Source organism: Panulirus ornatus, chromosome 47 (assembly GCF_036320965.1).
Source record: "Panulirus ornatus isolate Po-2019 chromosome 47, ASM3632096v1, whole genome shotgun sequence".
Lineage (NCBI taxonomy): Eukaryota > Metazoa > Arthropoda > Malacostraca > Decapoda > Palinuridae > Panulirus > Panulirus ornatus.
In genome coordinates this window covers 16,339,218-16,361,072 of record NC_092270.1, presented here as the reverse complement: position 1 = coordinate 16,361,072, position 21,855 = coordinate 16,339,218, and the positions used below count along the sequence as shown (strand labels likewise).

Sequence of the window (21,855 nt, the reverse complement as noted above, 5' to 3'; positions counted from 1 at the left end):
ATGAGGGGGGAGGGGGTTGTTATTTCATGTGTGGCGAGGTGGCGATGGGAATGAATAAGGGCAGACAGTATGAATTATGTACATTTGTATATATGTATATGTCTGTGTGTGTATATATATGTATACGCTGAGATGTATAGGTATGTATATTTGCATGTGTGGATGTGTATGTATATACATGTGTATGTGGGTGGGTTGGGCCGTTCTTTCGTCTGTTTCCCTGCACTACCTCACTAACGCAGGAGACAGCGACAAAGCAAAATAAATGAATTAAAATATAGAATGCAATCTACTCTCATGTTTACCCATATGTCTGGAGCTCACTTCCTTACACCCTTCCACAAACTCTCACACCTCCTGCTTCAGCAGTAGTACTACATCTTCCTTAACATTGCCTTCAGATCAACCCCTGACTTTACCTTCATTACATTCCCAAACCATTCTTTTCCTTAACCCTTGTGCTTAGTTTCACTCAGAGTTTGGGCATCCATGGTGCTTTCCTCAAACATACTACCAGTCTCTCCACTCTTCTCATTTGGTTGCATCCACACATTTCTGAGTTTATTTTCTTAAAAGTTTTCTGCATTTAACTGGCCACTTGTGGTCTTAAATGTAATTTCCTACATGCAAAAGAGTGTTTGAGGTTCACCTCTTCACAAACAGTTAACCACATTTATCATATAGTGTCTAGATTGTGGGATAATAATATCGCAGGAGTAGCCTGAATGCTGTTTATTAAGGGAAGCGTCAGTTCAGGGTACAATTGGGATCCATATATAAAAGGGTAAACTTCAAGTGCTATATAAAAATATCAAGTAAATACTATTAATATATTACACATCACATCCCAAAATTTTTACACCCAAGAGGACAAACACATGTCTCATGAGATCATCCTATCACAAAAACAGCCTCTCATGCTGATCACATCCAAACTGCACTTGACCATATGTTACAAAAGGTCATTTTCCTGCAAAAAGTTTCCACATTCATAACATCCAAACTTTGTGACAACAAATTTTCACAAAAAAATTCTTTAAAAAATCACACACCATGCACAAGTAAATGTTTTTTAAGATCACCTTTCCGTAAAAACAGTTTTCCACATTCATCACATCCAAACTTTTTCACGCCATTATGCACGAGCAAATGTTGCTGAAGATCACTTTTCCGCAAAAATAATTTCCCACATTCATCGCATCCAAAGTTTTTCACTCCACTGTGCATAAGCAAATGTTGTTGAAGATGAGTTTTCTGTAAAAACAATTTCCCACATTCATCACATCCAAACTTTTTTATACCAATGTGCACAAGCAAATGTGCTTTAAGACTACTTTTACGTGAAAATTGTTTCTCACATTCATCACATCCGAACTTTTTCACACTATTGTGCACTAACAAGTGTCTCTGAAGATGACTTTTTTGCAAAAACAGTTTCCCACATTCATCACATGCATACTTTTTCACACCACTGTGCACAAGCAAATGTCTTTTAAGAACATTCTTATATGAAAAATGTTTTCCACATTCTTCACACCTAAACTTTTTCACCCCACTGTGCAAAAGAGTATGTTGCTGAAGATCACCTTTCCGCAGAAACAGTTTGCCACATTCATCACATGTAATTTTTTTCACAAACCTTAAATTTCCTACTTTACTCTGCATGTGGATATGCTTAAGATTTCTCCTATGTGAAAACAGTTTCTCACTTTCAGTACAGCCAATTTCTTTCTGACCATTCTGCATGAGCATATGCTTCTGAAGATGATCCTCCTGTGAATATAATTTCCTCCATTCCTCATGTGGAAACTTTTCCTCACCACTAGACATTGTCAGTTTCTGCTCTATTCTCAATCTTGAGATGCAATCTCACTCAGTATCTGAAACAAGAGAGCTGTCTTTAGAAGGTGTTTTTAACATGTTACATTTCAAACTCTGAACCACTGAATACATCAGTCACATCAAACCCACTGATGTCACTGGAATAATGATGATTAAGTTTGGAATTCTGAGGAATACACCACTTTCAGCAGCAGCTAAAATGTTCACAGCATATTCTTTTTTATAGTCACCAACATGGCACTGGAATATCATGCCTAATCATGGACATCTCAGGTGAAAGAAAACGGTAAAAGATAGTAGAAATGAATCAGGTTTCCACAAGTGTTTGTAGACCAGACTCTAAAAGGAAAAAAGTAATTTGAAGAGGGAAAGAAAAAAGAAAGATTTCCACAGCTTAGTTGTTCCAGGGAAGGAGGTATCATTACAGCCAATCCTTAAGTGGCCAGACTCCATACAGAAAATGTAGGAGGTAGCAGACAAATGCATGCTACAGATCCAACCTTGGGGGCTGGGACACAAGCAGACAACTCATGAGAACAATGACCAAAATGCTATCAATAGAATAGACAGAAAGCAACAACATTGTACAGAAAAGAAAGGTTGAAAAGAGGTGATGCCAGAAGAATTAATGAGGTGGAAGGCTTATGATACCACTCTTGTTAGCAGAGAGGTGAAAAATGAGCCACTTCAGACGTGTAAAAAGTATTCCTTACTTGGGTAAACAAAACCCTTGTAAATGTTAAAGAGCTGCTCACCAGAAAAATAATTGCGGTACTTATATAACACTCCCAGCTTTTGGGAAGAAGACTTTGTAATGGTGATTATATGGTGTTTCCTTGGCAGAGTAGAGGATATGGTTATGCTCAGCATGTTTATTTTATTACAAGGTTGAACTGTGGTGTTTTGAAGTTAAAAAGAGGAAAACAAATGATTCTTAGAAGGAGCTATGTGGAGAAATTGCATTTTAGCACTATCAAATCTTACAAGGTTACTGCTTCCCCACTCTAAAATGCTACACAGGTCCAAAATGGGAGAGAAAATAAGATCAGTACTAGAAAGAGAACAAATATTAAGAGGAGGAGGGTAGAAAAAGTGAGATGGAGTAAGTACCAGCATAAGATTGAATGGGTTTTGAGGTACAAGATATAGATCATTTATCAAGAAAGGAAAGAGTACGCAATACAAGAGGACCCTAAGGAGCACCACTAGTGATAGGACAGGAAGGGAAAGCTGGTCCAATGTTAACTACTTTCCTAAAACAGCCAGAAGAAACTAAGCATTGGAGAAGAGAGAAAAGTGAAACCAAAGGAAGATAGTTTAGAAAGCAAAATCTTCAGCCACACTCTGTCAAATGCTCTGGAGATGTTGAGGCTATGACAAAAAATCTACCAAAATCCCTTTGAGAGAAGGACCAAAGGTGTCACATAGGACACAAGATCACCACTAGACATACCTTTACAAAGTCCATACTGGTAATCTGAAAGAAGGCAATTGGATTCTAGGTGTCTGAGACGGTAAGAGTTTCAAAGACTTTGGAGATAGCAGAAGTGAGAGCTATGGAACAATAGTTGGAGGGGTTTTTAGACAGAGGTGAAAGAGGCTAGCAATGATTTATGCTAGCCCGGAGGCACACTCCCTGGAACTAATGAGGTGTGCAATCTGAGACACATGCCTTGTCCACCTGAAGCTGAGAGAATACCTGGAAGACCCTGCATGAGGAGAATATAAATGTTGCAGGTTCAGTGGAAGGAGATGGGGATGGAGGATTAGGAGCTGAATCTTCCAAAGCTGAGTTTGAGAAATACAAAGTGACAGATTGATCATGTCAGAAAAAGCAGCAAAGGATGAATGACAGAAATTGTTGGAGATACTTTTGGTTACGAACCAAAAGGTTTTGTCAGTAGAAGTCAAGTCAGCACACTTCTCTTTCTTTATGAAAGTGCACTTGGCTCTTTGAAGAACAGCTTTGCAATTATTCCAAGTAGAAATAAAAGCAGAATGGGTTTCAGGGGAAAGGAAGGGTTTCATGGTCTGGTATGTACTGTCACAGATGCAAGATTTATCAGAGCAGGAGCAATCAATCATACTACAACTGACGAGAAAAAGACTTGAAAGAAGATGGGATGTAGGACACCATCCCAGCCAAGATAACCTCTGCTATGCATTTAGCACAATGTGAGGTATTCCATCTAGAGAGGCAGTACCTATTCCAGAGAATGTCTACACAGAAGTTGCACAGGGATAACCGTTAAACCCTCCCAAACTGTTACATTTGGTATTTTAAGCGAGGGATAGAGGATGGGCAAGTCTAATCGGAATTAACAGAAATAATAATGTGGTAAGAGGACCCTAAGGGGAAAGAAATGGTGTATGAATAGTAGGAGGGTTCAGAGGTCAAGTGTGTCAAAACAGTGGTTGTGCTGTCAGTAACTCAGTTAAGGTGTTTAATTAAATTTTTCAGATTGTTAAGGAAAGAAAAAGAAAAGGCCTCAGCTCCATCAGGAGTATCTCAATTAGAGCCGAATCAATCCTTGGGGTGTACATTGAAATCTCCAGCACAGATATATCTTCCTTCTTTTCTTTCATACTTGTCTACTGTTTCCTACATTAGTGAGGTAGCTCCAGGAATAGGTGTTTGCTCACATTCATTCTTTAGCTCTTATGTGCAATGCACTGAAACCACAGCAACCTATCCACAACCAGGACCCACATACCTTTCCATGGTTTCCCCAATCTGCTTCACAAACCCTGGTTCAGTTCACTGCAATCACACTGACCCTTGAATACCACATCATTCCAATTCACTCTATCCTACACATGCCTTTCACCCTCTTACATGTTTAAGCCCTGATCACTCAGAATCTTTTTCATTCCTTCCTTTCATTCCCAATTTGGTCTCCTTTCTGTTCTCCCCCACTCTTGTCAAATATATTATTTTTGTCAACCTCTCCTCATTTATACTCCCCATATGTCCAAATCAAATGTAAACACCAACTTCAGGTCTCTTAACCACACTCTTCTCCCACCACACCTCTCCATTACTCTTTTATTACTTATTCAATCCAGCCACCTCAAAACACATATTGTTCTCAAACATTTCACTTCCAACCCATCCATCCTCCTCTGCACATCCTCATCTATAGCACATGCCTTGCATCCATGGAACTTTACTGGGCCAACTTCACCTTCAAGCATATTCGTTTTTGCTCTAACTGATAAAGACCTATCTTTCCACACATTCCTCATTGCTCCAAGAAGCTCCCCCTCACCCATCCCATGATTCACTTCTGCTTCCATGGTACTATATGCAGCCAAATCCACTCCCAGCTATGTACAACACTTTATTTCTTCCAAATTTTCTCAAACTCACTTCCAAAAACTAACATGTCTCCCAGCCCTGCTAAACCTAAATAACCTTGCTTTTATTCACCTTTACTGTCACCTTTCTCCTTTCACACTCGAACAGCTGCCAGTTATCCTCTCCAGTCCCCAAAGATGCTAACAACCCCAGTATGCCTACCAGGTAGCCTCCTCTGTCCTCAGAGATGGTAGCACCTCCAGTGCCCCTGCCAGCAAACATGCTCAATCCTTGACTATTGATTGCCTACTGCAGTACCTTGTTTGCCCATCTTAGCTACCCTCTTTACATTAATCTGCTGCTACCTTGACCCTACACTTCCCTCTTCTCAAGCAACCCTGAACGTCTGTACATTAACCTAGTGTCAGCCTCTCCTTGTGCAGAAAAGGAGAATGTATTATTAAGTATAATATAGTATTCATGATTTTTATCTAATGCCATTCACAGCCTGTATCTTCTAATGTTCTTTAATACCCGTCTTTGCCTTTGAGTATTCTTTGATGCCTTTCTTTATCTAATGTTCCTTTATACCAATCTATGCCTTCTCATGTTCTTTGACACTCTTTTGTACCCTCTGAAGTTCTTTGATAACCTTCTTTACCCTCTAATGCTCTTTGACAACTATCTATGCATCCTAATGTTCTTTGATACCCTTCTGTACCTTCTAATTTTCTTTGATTCCCATTTATACCTTCTAATTCTACTATACCCATCTATGCCTTCTGAATTCCTTTCTTACCCTGTCAGTAGCATGGCCATTTAAAGTTAATACAAACTCTTCTTGAAATGAACTTCATTACTGACTGGGAACCATACCCCTCTTTAAGAGAAAAAACAATCTTCATTTATACCAATTCATTTATAACAGTTCATTTACAATGGTAATCTTTCATATAAATATGGGAAACCAACCTGCTGAGGCTGAAAGTTAAAACTTTGCTCATACTGAATTTCCTCATGAGAATAATAATTTCTTAAATCCTCTTGTTTAGTACATAATTATCTATTCACTGCCACAAATGAAGACATCTGTGTGTTGACAAGGGGTACAGAAACAGAACTGGAGGGCCTCACTACATTCTTTGGTATGCACTAAGTAATGTACTAGAGAATGCTGGTAGTGAAATAATTCAATACCTTTGCATATGTTTTTCAAAGAATGGTATAGGTTAAAAAGTGCAAAGTTGAATCATGAGTGCTGTACTTTTTGACAAATGAATAATTCTTTATAAGACTGAAAAGAAGCTCTGTTTGCTTGATACATCTTGAATAACTGTATGCTCTTACAGTCTACATTCTAAAAGGACTTTACTTATTAAAACACAAGAAATATGAAAACTACACATCAAACATGAATGGATAAGGCTGAAATACTGAATGAATATCTTCCTGTGCCTCATAAACACTCTTTACAAACAAAAAAGGTAGAGGACACAAATATTGTATGTACTGGTTATAAAGTTTGCCTTAGCAAAGAAAAAGAAAAATTGCAGTTGAAATTTTTTTAATATATCAGAGATGTGGTTGACATTTTCATTTTTTGTTATAATAAATTGAAAACACCAACATCTTGTACAAAATTATATCAATGATGAGCTCTCTGAGGACTGAGAAAAGTTTAATCAAATGCTGTGCAAAGTTTTGAAGCATTTTCATGAGCTCTCTAAAAAAAGAAAAAAAAAGTATAAAAGATACTCCTTGGTAATCAATTTCTGTAAGCAGAGTCAATGCAATTCAGCGCTCCTGAAGAAATGGTGCTGCAAGCTAAGAAAGACACCATACCAGGAATGTTATACTCCAAATGCTAAAAAATGAGACAGAAAAATGTTTGCAGTTAACAAATAAACAGAAGTATTTCATATGACACTGCAGCTACTATGACTGGCAGTAGAGCAACTTTACAGACCACCATATTTTCAAAAGAATTATGACATATCCTCTTCAACAATACTAAGACAAATCCCTCTTGCAACAACTTTCTGAATAATATTTCAAATGTTGCATCAGATGTGTCTGCACTGTCCTTGCATACTTATCACAAAACTTCATGTCCATGAATCTTATCTTGATTGAAAGCCTTCAAGAGCCTACTTACATTGTCTAATGATCTTAGTGCTTTTCAAGGCCTCTTATCCATTATATCTCATTAGTCCTCTACCAAGAATATACTCTTGAACTTAGTTTCTTACTTATTTCCCCTTCATCTAAAGCAATACTTCCTACAGAGTCCTTGTCAGCTTATTTTCTGTAAGAGTGATAATGATAAAACATAGATGACGAGACAATATGCTCTTGAAAAACTCATGGAATAATTCTGGATATCAACTCATTTGCTATTTTTTTCTAAATTTTTCTGTTCATCCTTAATAATTCTACTTATCTCTCTTCTCACTGACACATGTTAAATGCAGCTTAGGCATTGAGCTATCCATATCTTCTCAATGTGTCTATTTTCTTTAATTTGTAGACACCTATCAATGATGTATCTTCTTTTCTGACCTTTTTTCACTCCCTGCCTTTGATACTCATATAAAAATCTCATCACAGGTTTCATAAAGCCTATCACAATAAGAAGTTACATAACCTTAATATTTCTGCAGGAACTGTTCAGCTCTATATATTTACCTACCTTTAATCTCCAACATGGGGTCTGGTGTCTCATCTTTATTTTCTCCATTGACTACGTACTTAAATTCAATCACATTTTTCTCCTACAGTATCATATATGATGTTTTCTATTTCTGCATTACTGAAGAAATTTTCCTTCACACATTCTGAATTATATTATGTAATCCCTATCATTCTCCTCATGCATGTTAATAAGTCTCCCCATTCTATCTCTCCTCTGTTAAAATCAGCCATCATTAGAAACTCACAGTCCCAGAGTAGACCATGTCTCACTTCTTCCTTAACCACAATGGAAATGCAATTGTTATTTTCATCATAGATTTGTTTATGTTTACATGCCTTTTCTTCAAGAATAAATATCACTAATGTACATCATGGGTTTTTCTGACTATTACATAATGATCTCTAAAACCTGGGTTTCCTATTTAGCAACCAATCATATAGTAACTTTTCACAATAATACTGAAGAATAAGGTATAATACATCAAAATGACAATGATACCTCACAGCAACAACAGATTTACAAGAATTACTGTTTTATAAATTACCATGTTAATGAAGAATTCTTTCAATAAAGAAACATTCAAGATGTAATTTTTTCATTATCATTTTCTAATTGTATCTTAAAAACACAAGTGTGCTCCAATGATTAATGTCACCAAACACTACCTAATGCTTCTACTTGGAGAGAATGATGAAGGAGATTTCTAAGTGTACGTAAGCCATTGCTAGTGTTTCATTCAAAAAATCCCTGGACTAAGAAGGGCTAAGTGAAACCTGCATTATCTGTGATCTGGCAACAGTTGATGAAGTAGATAAAGGGTGATAAAGACAGAAAGTCACTCCATTCCATCCCACACCAGCAGCCTCTGAAGACCTTATTAACATATTTTTAAACTTCCTCCGCATTACCTATGAAAAGGCAGCAATTGCTGAATCTGGTAATTCAGAGGGTGATGTAGACAAGCTCAATACATCTCCCTCCACCTCACAGTAACCCTTACTCTACTGAATCACTTTTCAGCAGCATCATAAGCCCCTTCCCACTATGTTCTTTGGCAAGTATCATTTAAACTTTATCAGCATTACCTGTGACAATTACTGAATCAGATAATTCATGAGGTGACATAGGCAAGACCAACGCACTTCATTCTACCTTACCCTAACCCTCACTCCATTTGTTTCAACTTTAGCAGCTGCATAAGCCCATATAACAACCTTTTTCAGTAAATCTTTAATTAAATTCTAATTACATATCATCTAAATCAGATCATGATAAGATGTGTGGCATATTGATAGTAAGCTGTTTCAGGCACAGTCCATATATAACAGTTAGATTATGAAAATTTTCATCAGGAACATGATCCTCTTATAACATGGGTTTCAATAATTTGTCTGGCAATGGGTCACGGAAGACAGATCTCCAAGAGCATAACCCTGTAGCTAAGTGGGGCTAACTTCTCTAGAGACTTTGAGAAAAAAGTAATCGTCCAGACACATACCATGGGATATACACTATATCAACCTTACCTGTCCACAGGCTGGCAGAGGTGTTGTCTAGGTTGTGAGAGTAGAGAGCTACCAGCTAAGATCCAATCCCATTCATTGTCTGAAAAAAAAATCTACATTATAAAGTATCATTATAATCAACCCTTAAACTGTGGTACACATCAACAGACATGAATGTAGACAACTACTGTGCATGCATTAATTTTTCTTGCCATTGTTTCAATTGCCTGCCTCTGGGAAGTACCTATACGGGATTCAGGAGATGCTACTGGCCATTGCTGGATAAATATCATGCATCTCAGTCACCCACACATCATACAGAGTGCACATACATCACCTCTGCTTGATGCCATATGTACACACCCACTATTGTAGACTTTTTTGAAGTAAAAGAAACATCTTCTATAGCATTAATGTTAACATTTCTGATAAGACATTCATTTTTCTTGAGAAAAAAGTTCTGTCCGTGTAAATATGTTAATTTCTTTTTATGTTTGCCTAGATGCCTCAGGCAACTTAATGACCTAATCAAGGCCATCTCGTTTTGCTATATATATAAACTGGAGGAAGTGAAGTGTTTTAGATATCTGGGAGTGGATTTGGCAGCAGATGGAACCATGGAAGCGGAAGTGAATCATAGGGTGGGGAGGGGGCAAAAGTTCTGGGAGCACTGAAAAATGTGTGGAAGTCGAGAACGTTATCTTGGAAAGCAAAAATGGGTATGTTTGAAGGAGTAGTGGTTCCAACAATGTTATATGGTTGCAAGGCATGGGCTATAGATAGAGTTGTGCGGAGGATGGTGGATGTGCTGGAAATGAGATGTCTGAGGACAATATGTGGTGTGAGGTGATTTGATCAAGTAAGTAATGAAAGGGTAAGAGAGATGAGTGGTAATAAAAAGAGTGTGGTTGAGAGAGCAGAAGAGGGTGTTTTGAAATGGTTTGGTCACATGGAGAGAATGAGTGAGGAAAGATTGACAAAGAGGATATATGTGTCAGAGGTGGAGGGAACGGGGAGAAGTGGGAGACCAAACTGGAGGTGGAAAGATGGAGTGAAAAAGATTTTGAGTGATCAGGGCTTGAACATGCAGGAGGGTGTAAGGTGTGCAAGGAATAGAGTGAATTGGAACGATGTGGTATATCAGGGTCGACGTGCTCTCAGTGAACCAGGGCATGTGAAGCATCTGAGGTAAACCATGGAAAGTGGGGCCTGGATGTGGAAAGGGAGCTGTGGTTTCGTTGCATTATACATGACAGCTAGAGACTGAGTGTGAACGAATGTGGCCTTTGTTGTCTTTTCCTAGGGCTACCTCGCGCACATGCGGGGGGAAGGGGTTTTCATTTCATGAGTGGCAGGGTGGCGATGGGAATGAATAAGGGCAGACAGTATGAATTATGTACATGTGCATATATGTATATGTCTGTGTGTGTATATATATGTATAAGTTGAGATGTATAGGTATGTATACCTGCGTGTGTGGACGTGTATGTATATACATGTGTATGTGGGTGGGTTGGGCCATTCTTTCGTCTGTTTCCTTGCACTTCCTCACTAACGCGGGAGACAGCGACAAAGTATGATAAATAACATCATAAGTACATAGTAGCTGGTAGGAAGCCACTGACCTGGGAGCTCTATTACAGGTACTACCTGTTTGGGTATTGGGATGGTTAGTGACGCTGCATAGTGAGCCAGCACTTCAGTAGTTGACAAGTTGTAATCCTCTTACACGGGTAGCAATCTTTTCTTTCTGCCTAACCCACACATGGGTTACTGGCATCCTGTCCATAAACATACAATTTCCCTTTGTCACAAGTAACACTTGACAACACTTAACTCACAAAACTTATTCTTTGTAACTAAATTTTCCTGCAGGAAGTGCTATGTGCTAGCCCTGCCTTCTGACAAAATGGTATGAGCAACAGATTGAAGTAGTAAGCAGGAACAACAGAAGGGAGTATTAGGTACAAGAAGAGGGTTGAAACATTAGACAGGAACATTAGGTAGACACATTTGGTAGAATAGTAAGAACACTAGGTAGGAGTCTCTAAAAACACTCTGCTAGAGTTGCCCTCTGCCAATAGCCTGTTGTGCGTGAGGTATAAAGGCTAAGAAACAGTACTTGACTTCATCATTTATGTAGATTTTAGCCATTGCCACCCATTGTAGGAGTTCCTAGAGGGAATGAGCATGAAAGATTTAGACAGACATGAATATATATATATATATATATATATATATATATATATATATATATATATATATATATCCTAGCCCATGCAAGTACCCGATTTATCAACCAACTCCTAAGGTAGGATGAACAATGGGACCCATTAAGATCAGACCCTTCATAACTGCCTTTGGTTCAAAACATTCAATCAATAAATGGTGAATGACATGATAAATTGTATTTTCAAGTTTTTTCTTTCACACAATTCTGTTAAACGCATTCTTACTTACTGCATAAATCAATAATCAACTAATTGCAAAAACATTTGAAAAAAATTCAACTAGCACCCAAACATTAGCAACCACATTCAGTTCTAAACATTCACCTTGTAATCAGTAAATAATATGGTAAATTGTATTCTTCACATACATTCTCAGCAAAAGCCTATTCACTAAGTTCTTACATAATGCACGAATCAATTATCATCTACATATTCTTAAAAATGTAAGAGAAATCTTACCTAGCTCCAGAACACTCATGATCATCTTTGGTAACTTGTGTTTTTCACATACATTTATACAAAATTGGATCCAGTAGATTCTTACCTAATTCTTCAATCAATCATTATATACACATTCAGGAAAATATAGTAAAAATCTTACATAGCACCAGACTGCTTGCAGTTTCTTTCAATTCAAAACATTCAACATATTGTAATTAGTGAATGACAGTAAATTGTATTTTCACTTCATTCTCTCAAGTCTTTTCAGAAGGTTTTTGCCTAATGCAAGAATTAACAACCATCAACATTTTATTTATTTATTTATTTTGCTTTGTCGCTGTCTTCTGTGTTCAGCGAGGTAGTGCAAGGAAACAGACGAAAGAATGGCCCAACCCACCCATATACACATGTATATACATACACGTCCACACACGCAAATATACATACCTATACATCTCAACGTATACATATATATACACACACAGACATATACATATATACACATGTACATAATTCATACTGTCTGCCTTTATTCATTCCCACTGCCACCCCGCCACACATGAAATAACAACCCCCTCCCCCCTCATGTGTGCGAGGTAGCGCTAGGTAAAGACAACAAAAGCCACATTCATTCACACTCATTCTCTAGCTGTCATGTAATAATGCCCAAAACCACAGCTCCCTTTCCACATCCAGGCCCTGCAGATCTTTCCACGGTTTGCCCCAGATGCTTCACATGCCCTGGTACAATCCATTGACAGCAATTTGGTCTCCCACTTCTCCTCATTCCCTCCACCTCTGACACATATATCCTCTTGGTCAATCTTTCCTCACTCATTCTCTCCATGTGACCAAACCATTTCAAAACACCCTCTTCTGCTCTCTCAACCACGCTCTTTTTATTTCCACACATCTCTCTTACCCTATTATTACTTAATCAAACCACCTCACACCACATATTGTCCTCAAATATCTCATTTCCAGCACATCCACCCTCCTGTGCACAACTCTATCCATAGCCCATGCCTTGCAACCATATAACATTGTTGGAACCACTATTCCTTCAAATATACCCATTTTTGCTTTCCGAGATAATGTTCTTGACTTCCACACATTCTTCAAGGCTCCCAGAAATTTCTCCCCCTCCCCCACCCTATGATTCAATTCGCTTCCATGGTTCCATCCACTGCCAAATCCACTCCAAGATATCTAAAACACTTTACTTCCTCCAGTTTTTCTCCATTCAAACTTACCTCCCAATTGACTTGACCCTCAACCCTACTGTACCTAATAACCTTGCTCTTATTCACATTTGCTCTCAACTATCTTCTTTCACACACTTTACCAAACTCAGTCACCAGCTTCTGCAGTTTCTCACATGAATCAGCCAACAGCACTGTATCATTAGCGAACAACAACTGACTCACTTCCCAAGCTCTCTCATCCACAACAGACTGCATACTTGCCCCTCTTTCCAAAACACTTGCATTCATCTCCCTAACAACCCCATCCATAAACAAATTAAACAACCATTTAGACATCACACACCAATGCCGCAAACCTACATTCAATGAAAACCAATCACTTTCCTCTCTTCCTACACGTACACATGCCTTACATCCTCAATAAAAACTTTTCACTGCTTCTAACAACTTGCCTCCCACACCATATATTCTTAATACCTTCCACAGAGCATCTCTATCAACTCTATCATATGCCTTCTCCAGATCAATAAATGCTACATACAAATCCATTTGCTTTTCTAAGTATTTCTCACATACATTCTTCAAAGCAAACACCTGATCCACACATCCTCTACCACTTTGGAAACCACAATGCTCTTCCCCAATCTGATGCTCTGTACATGCCTTCACCCTCTCAATCAATACCCTCCCATAAATTTCCCAGGAATACTCAACAAACTTATACCTCTGTAATTTGAGCACTCACCTAAGTCCCCTTTGCCTTTGTACAATGGCACTATGCAAGCATTCCGCCAATCTTAAGGCACCTCACCATAAATCATACATACATTAAATAACCTTATCAACCTGTTAACAATACAGTCACCCCCTTTTTTAATAAATTCCACTGCAATACCATCCAAGCCCGCTGCCTTGCCGGCTTTCATCTTCCGCAAAGCTTTTACTATCTCTTCTCTGTTTACCAAATCATTTTCCCTAACCCTCTCACTTTGCACACCACCTCGACCAAAACACCCTATATCTGCCACTCTATCATCAAAAACATTTAACAAACCGTCAAAATACTCACTCCATATCCTTCTCACATCACCACTACTTGTTATCACCTCCCCATTAGCCCCCTTCACTGAAGTTCCCATTTGTTCCCTTGTCTTATGCACTTTATTTACCTCCTTCCAAAACATCTTTTTATTCTCCCTAAAATTTAATGATACTCTCTCACCCCAACTCTCATTTGCCCTCTTTTTCACCTCTTGCACCTTTCTTTTGACCTCCTGCTTCTTTCTTTTATACATCTCCCAGTCATTTGCATTATTTCCCTGCAAAAATCGTCCAAATGCCTCTCTCTTCTCTTTCACTAATAATCTTACTTCTTCATCCCACCACTCACTACCCTTTCTAATGTGCCCACCTCCCACGCTTCTCATGCCACAATCATCTTTTGCACAGGCCATCACTGCTTCCCTAAATACATCCCATTCCTCCCCCACTCCCCTTACCTCCTTTGTTCTCACCTTTTTCCATTCTGATCTCAGTCTCTCCTGGTACTTTCTCACACAAGGCTCCTTCCCAAGCTCACTTGCTCTCACTACTCTCTTCATCCCAACATTCTCTCTTCTTTTCTGAAAACCTCTACAAATCTTCACCTTCGCTTCACAAGATAATGATCAGACATCCCTCCAGTTGCACCTCTCAGCACATTAACATACAAAAGTCTCTCTTTCGCGCGCCTATCAATTAACACGTAATCCAATAACGCTCTCTGGCCATCTCTCCTACTTACATATGTATACTTATGTATATCTCCCTTTTTAAACCAGGTATTCCCAATCACCAGTCCTTTTTCGGCACATAAATCTACAAGCTCTTCGCCATTTCCATTTACAACACTGAACACCCCATGTATACTAATTATTCCCTCAACTGCCACATTACTCACCTTTGCATTCAAATCACCCATCACTATAACCCAGTCTCGTGCATCAAAACCACTAAGACACTCATTCAGCTGCTCCCAAAACACTTGCCTCTCATGATCTTTTTTCTCGTGCCCAGGTGCATATGCACCAATAATCACCCATCTCTCTCCATCAACTTTCAGTTTTACCCATATCAGTCTAGAGTTTACTTTCTTACACTCTATCACATACTCCCACCACTCCTGTTTCAAGAGTAGTGCTACTCCTTCCATTGCTCTTGTCCTCTCACTAACCCCTGACTTTACTCCCAAGACATTCCCAAACCACTCTTCCCCTTCACCCTTGAGCTTCGTTCCACTCAGAGCCAAAACATCCAGGTTCCTTTCCTCAAACATACTACCTATCTCTCCTTTTTCTCATCTTGGTTACATCCACACACATTTAGACACCCCAATCTGAGCCTTCGAGGAGGATGAGCACTACCCGCGTGACTCCTTCTTCTGTTTCCCCTTTTAGAAAGTTAAAATACAAGGAGGGGAGGGTTTCTAGCCCCCTGCTCCCGTCCCCTTTAGTCGCCTTCTATGACACGTGAGGAATGCGTGGGAAGTATTCTTTCTCCCCTATCCCCAGGGATATCAACATATTTAGCAAAATAAATGTGAAAATCTTGGAATACTCATGATCAGCTCAAAGAATTCAATTTAGAAATGGTGAATGATTGGGTAAAATGTATATTTCATATGGCTTTTTAACACAATTACCTTCTGCAGGTTCCTCCCTGACACAAATCAATAATCATCTACATATTCAAGACAAATATAAGAGAAAATACCTGAAAGAGATTGAAGTTTTACCTAGCTCCAAATGCTCATGATCGCCTTTGCTTCAAAACATTCTCACTATGATCAGTGAATGATAAACCGTATTCTTCAAAAATCTTTTCGACAAAATTTTCTTCAGATGATTCTTTCCGAATGCATGACTTAATAATCATCAACATATTCACTAAAATATGAAATAATCTTACCTACCATCTGAATGCTCACAATCTTCAGCTGTATCTACTAGATTTGAGTGTACCCACCAAGATGGCAATGCAAATTTTCAATCTTAAAATAATGTGGTAATTTAGCCTGCTGTGATGTATGAAAACAGAATTGAAGAAGCTTACAAAATCATGATACTCAAGTCTGAAGTTTCAATTTCATATCATTCATCAGTTTTCATACCATCAAGAATGTGTCAGCAGATGCAGAGGCAGAGAGAAGAGCGACAATCCTACAAAGAGTTTTTTATCAACTGGACATACATATGTGAAAGACTGCTGCTCTTGAAGTTTGATTCATAAAAGTCCTAAACACTAGTGGAAACATATACAAGAGTCAAGAAAGAGCTTGTTGTGCTAGACATCTTTCTTCTCCAACTACTATGCCAATTTTTTCATATTTCCAACAGCTTCTATAGGATCACTTGCAAAAATACTACTAACAACTAAAGTATATGATTATAATTTTTCTGGTCTAAAGAAGCATGCACAACGTCCAGCAAGTATGTACCTAAGCAGATAAAAACATACTTTTCAAATGCTTTAACAACTAAAACCAAAAACGAGGTAAATAATAGCTGCACGGTGAAGTTCTCATTTGTTGATTTCTAATTAGTAATAAACCGCATATTTTCCCTACACCTCAGAGCCACTCCCACCATTGCTTTAACTATAAAACACAAATATACTCCTAAATCATCTCAACCCATGTACATCATTTCTTTCGCTAATACAGTCATATGATTTTCATCCTTTTATATTGACAAATAAGGTGGCAAGAAACAAGAATTTTGCCATCTAACTTCACCTAGCTAAAACTAACTTGGTTAGGTTAGGTTACATCTGGAGCAGTTTAATTATATTATCAGGTTATGTTTAGCTATGTTAAGTTGCCCTAGCTTTTTCTCTTTTTATCTGGTTACTGTGACATTACTAATCATCTTTGTTTTTTCCTAATAATTTCCTTCCGCTTCAAGGCATTGCTTACTCTGTAGGAACTTAAGGTAATGACACATATTTATCATCAAGCTCTACCCTTCTAAATCAACTCTCCTAAGTATAAGTAATAAAACAATACCAATTTCATCCAATTTCATAAAGAAATGAAAGATTGTGGTGGTAAACTGGAATGTTACTTCTCTATTCTGTACACAATGAAGTATCATAGTTACATTTTAAAAAAAGCAGTAAAATTTACGACAAATAAGGATTGTTAGGTGGGGTTTCCATGGGTTTTGTTGATCTAGAAATGTCTTACCAACTTCAACTGTTTGAAGACCATATTTTCCCAGATCTTTATTACCTTCCTTATTGTGACCCTATTCATTTTCATAAAAACTAATGCTCCAAATCATCCTATTTCTCCAAAAATCAACCCTGATGAGTGTAATCAATGCACTAATACCGGTACCTTCAAAATCCATAAAGATTTAAAATCTAATTTATGGCAACTAGAGATATAACTTAGGAACTTGGAAGAAATGCATACCAATCAGCTCCTTCCATTTAGTAAAAAAGATTTTAATAGGCACTGACTGATTTCAAGCATTAATTTCCTTTATCCTACTACAATAGACGAGGGGTATGAAAATCAAGGAAAATGTGGTTACCTAACATTAAAAGTTCCACAAATAAAGTACCCATGAAAGAACTTACAAAAACCTTGCCCAATCTCCTACAGTACCTGGCATTTGCAGCAAGAATATATCATACTGTCCCTCTGCTGAATATGCAATCACACTGTTGGTAGGTAGACAGTGGCACTATCAACCACCGTGTCATGTTTGTTTACATATTTTTGAAGTGAAATGCTGAAATTATGGATGTCTCCTGTTTACTGACTGTATCACTGAAAATTAAGGTACATTACCAGTTCAGCCATGCATCGAAACTAGCTTTGTACATTGAATGATTTTGTACTACATATGTAAAGTAAGGTTAAACTAATACTGCTGAATAAAAGCTGTGGAGTGTGATTTCAAGCATCATACTTTATTCTCCCATGTAAAATATAGCAACAGTGGTGAGTATCATGTGTCAGGAAAATGTGGGATTAATTAATGCAAAAATGGGTTAAGCACTCACAGAAAAATCAATGATAACTTCACCTTGCATCAAATTTTTAGCATAGAAATATGCTAACATTACTGTGGTGTGCTGCAGTAGACCAAATGGAGAAGTTGCATGTGGGGAGGTTGGGTGAAGGTGCAAATAACTGCCCAGACTGTCATCTGCAAACTGCACATGATGCTTGATCATGGGTGTGCAGTATCCCTAGGTACTTTTTGACTGCAATATTGAGACTTCATATATCTCAACAACTTGAGTGTTTAGGTAAGATTTTCTAAACTTGGTTTCTTTACAAGTGTTTCACCTACTTTTACATTCATCATCTTCACATTTTTTGATATTTGTAATCCTCATCATGACCATTTTATCAAATACTATAGAAGAAATACAAGGCATTAGACTGTCATCCACAACTTTTATTCTATTGTCTAAACATCATAGTGATGGTGAAAAACAAAATTACTCAATGTTCAAGGTTAGTTTTAATTCATAGAATAGCTTACTTTGAAAATGATTTATGTTCAGACAACTCTCAAGTGTTGGATAAAGTTAGGTAAGGTTCTACTGATTTCTACAAGCATTTCACCTACTTTGCATTAAGTAATCTAACATTTTCCCCAAACCTTCATATCCCTAACCACAATCAATTCTTAACTGCAATGAAAACATTCTAATAATATAGTGCTAATTTTATATGTAAGAAGTCCTTTGATATGCATTTCTCACTGAGCCTTACCATACATTATTCTGCAAATCTATCAATCTTATCTATGCATCAAAACTAGCCCTGGAGGGAGTAAGTCTCTTTTACAATGTGTTTGGAGAATATAAAAGATACAAACAATAATCTGCAGCATCATATTTCATTCTAACATATCAATCAAGGAGATAATTGTTATTTATTTATTTTGCTTTGTTGCTGTCTCCCGCGTTTGCGAGGTAGCGCAAGGAAACAGACGAAAGAAATGGCCCAGCCCACCCCCATACACAATGTATACACACACACGTCCACACACGCAAATATACATACCTATACATCTCAATGTACACATATATATACATACACAGACACATACATATATACCCAAGCACACAATTCACACTGTCTGCCTCCATTCACTCCCATCGCCACCTCGCCACACATGGAATACCTTCCCCCTCCCCCCTCATGTGTGCGAGGTAGCACTAGGAAAAGACAACAAAGGCCCCATTCGTTCACACTCAGTCTCTAGCTGCCACGCAATAATGTCCGAAACCACAGCTCACTTTCCACATCCAGGCCCCACACAACTTTCCATGGTTTACCCCAGACGCTTCACATGCCCTGATTCAATCCACTGACAGCACGTCAACCCCGGTATACCACATCGATCCAGTTCACTCTATTCCTTGCCCTCCTTTCACCCTCCTGCATGTTCAGGAACCGATCACTCAAAATCTTTTTCGCTCCATCTTTCCACCTCCAATTTGGTCTCCCACTTCTCCTCGTTCCCTCCACCTCCGACACATATATCCTCTTGGTCGATCTTTCCTCACTCATTCTCTCCATGTGCGCAAACCATTTCAAAACAACCTCTTCTGCTCTCTCAACCACGCTCGTTTTATTTCCACACATCTCTCTTACCCTTACATTACTTACGCGATCAAACCACCTCACACCACACATTGTCCTCAAACATCTCATTTCCAGCACATCCACCCTCCTGCGCACAACTCTATCCATAGCCCACGCCTTGCAACCATACAACATTGTTGGAACCACTATTCCTTCAAACATACCCATTTTTGCTTTCCAAGATAATGTTCTCGACTTCCACACATTCTTCAAGGCTCCCAGGATTTTCGCCCCCTCCCCCACCCTATGATTCACTTCCGCTTCCATGGTTCCATCCGCTGCCAGATCCACTCCCAGATATCTAAAACACTTTACTTCCTCCAGTTTTTCTCCATTCAAACTTACCTCCCAATTGACTTGACCCTCAACCCTACTGTACCTAATAACCTTGCTCTTATTCACATTTACTCTTAACTTTCTTCTTTCACACACTTTACCAAACTCAGTCACCAGCTTCTGCAGTTTCTCACATGAATCAGCCACCAGCGCTGTATCATCAGCAAACAACAACTGACTCACTTCCCAAGCTCTCTCATCCACAACAGACTTCATACTTGCCCCTCTTTCCAAAACTCTTGCATTCACCTCCCTAACAACCCCATCCATAAACAAATTAAACAACCATCACACACCCCTGCCACAAACCTACATTCACTGAGAACCAATCACTTTCCTCTCTTCCTACACGTACGCATGCCTTACATCCTCGATAACAACTTTTCACTGCTTCTAACAACGTGCCTCCCACACCATATATTCTTAATACCTTCCACAGAGCATCTCTATCAACTCTGTCATATGCCTTCTCTAGATCCATAAATGCTACATACAAATCCATTTGCTTTTCTAAGTATTTCTCACATACATTCTTCAAAGCAAACACCTGATCCACACATCCTCGAGTACCACTTCTGAAACCACACTGCTCTTCCCCAATCTGATGCTCTGTACATGCCTTCACCCTCTCAATCAATACCCTCCCATATAATTTACCAGGAATACTCAACAAACTTATACCTCTGTAATTTGAGCACTCACTCTTATCCCCTTTGCCTTTGTACAATGGCACTATGCACGCATTCCGCCCATCCTCAGGCACCTCACCATGAGTCATACATACATTAAATAACCTTACCAACCAGTCAACAATACAGTCACCCCCTTTTTTAATAAATTCCACTGCAATACCATCCAAACCTGCTGCCTTGCCGGCTTTCATCTTCCGCAAAGCTTTTACTACCTCTTCTCTGTTTACCAAATCATTTTCCCTAACCCTCTCACTTTGCACACCACCTCGACCAAAACACCCTATATCTGCCACTCTATCATCAAACATCCAACAAACCTTCAAAATACTCACTCCATCTCCTCACATCACCACTACTTGTTATCACCTCCCCATTTGCGCCCTTCACTGAAGTTCCCATTTGCGCCCTTGTCTTACACACTTTATTTACCTCCTTCCAGAACATCTTTTTATTCTCCCTAAAATTTAATGAAACTCTCTCACTCCAACTCTCATTTGCCCTCTTTTTCACCTCTTGCACCTTTCTCTTGACCTCCTGTCTCTTTCTTTTATACATCTCCCACTCAATTGCATTTTTTCCCTGCAAAAATCATCCAAATGCCTCTCTCTTCTCTTTCACTAATAATCTTACTTCTTCATCCCACCACTCACTACCCTTTCTAATCAACCCACCTCCCACTCTTCTCATGCCACAAGCATCTTTTGCGCAATCCATCACTGCTTCCCTAAATACATCCCATTCCTCCCCCAGAAGAAGAATATGAGGGAAAATGCAGAGTTCATTACTGTGCGTGACTTGTAAATAATCCATCAGAGCCCATGAAAACCTTGCCATCCTCCCAAGCAGTCAAGATTCATCATTTCCAATATTCTACATAAAATATTTCAGACACCCATGACTTATTATTACACCAACTACTTATATATATCAACAAATAGGCTAGAGACCATGAACCATTCGTGCC

The 21,855-nt window shown here is 38.6% G+C and overlaps 1 protein-coding gene across 4 annotated transcripts in view; it reads right to left on the bottom strand.

Annotated features, from left to right (window-relative positions):
• Positions 1 to 717: 717 nt before the first annotated feature.
• Positions 718 to 21,855, bottom strand: part of LOC139763606 (uncharacterized) — a 97,317-nt gene continuing 76,179 nt past the window's right edge. For all 4 annotated transcript variants that reach the window (XM_071689817.1, XM_071689816.1, XM_071689819.1 and 1 more), the window contains 2 exons: positions 9,359 to 9,437; positions 718 to 1,880 (listed from right to left, as the gene is read on the bottom strand). In XM_071689817.1, the coding sequence (XP_071545918.1) occupies positions 1,045 to 1,830 (786 nt within the window). In that variant the 5' untranslated portion in view covers positions 1,831 to 1,880; positions 9,359 to 9,437 and the 3' untranslated portion in view covers positions 718 to 1,044. The remainder of the gene's footprint in view (positions 1,881 to 9,358; positions 9,438 to 21,855) is intronic.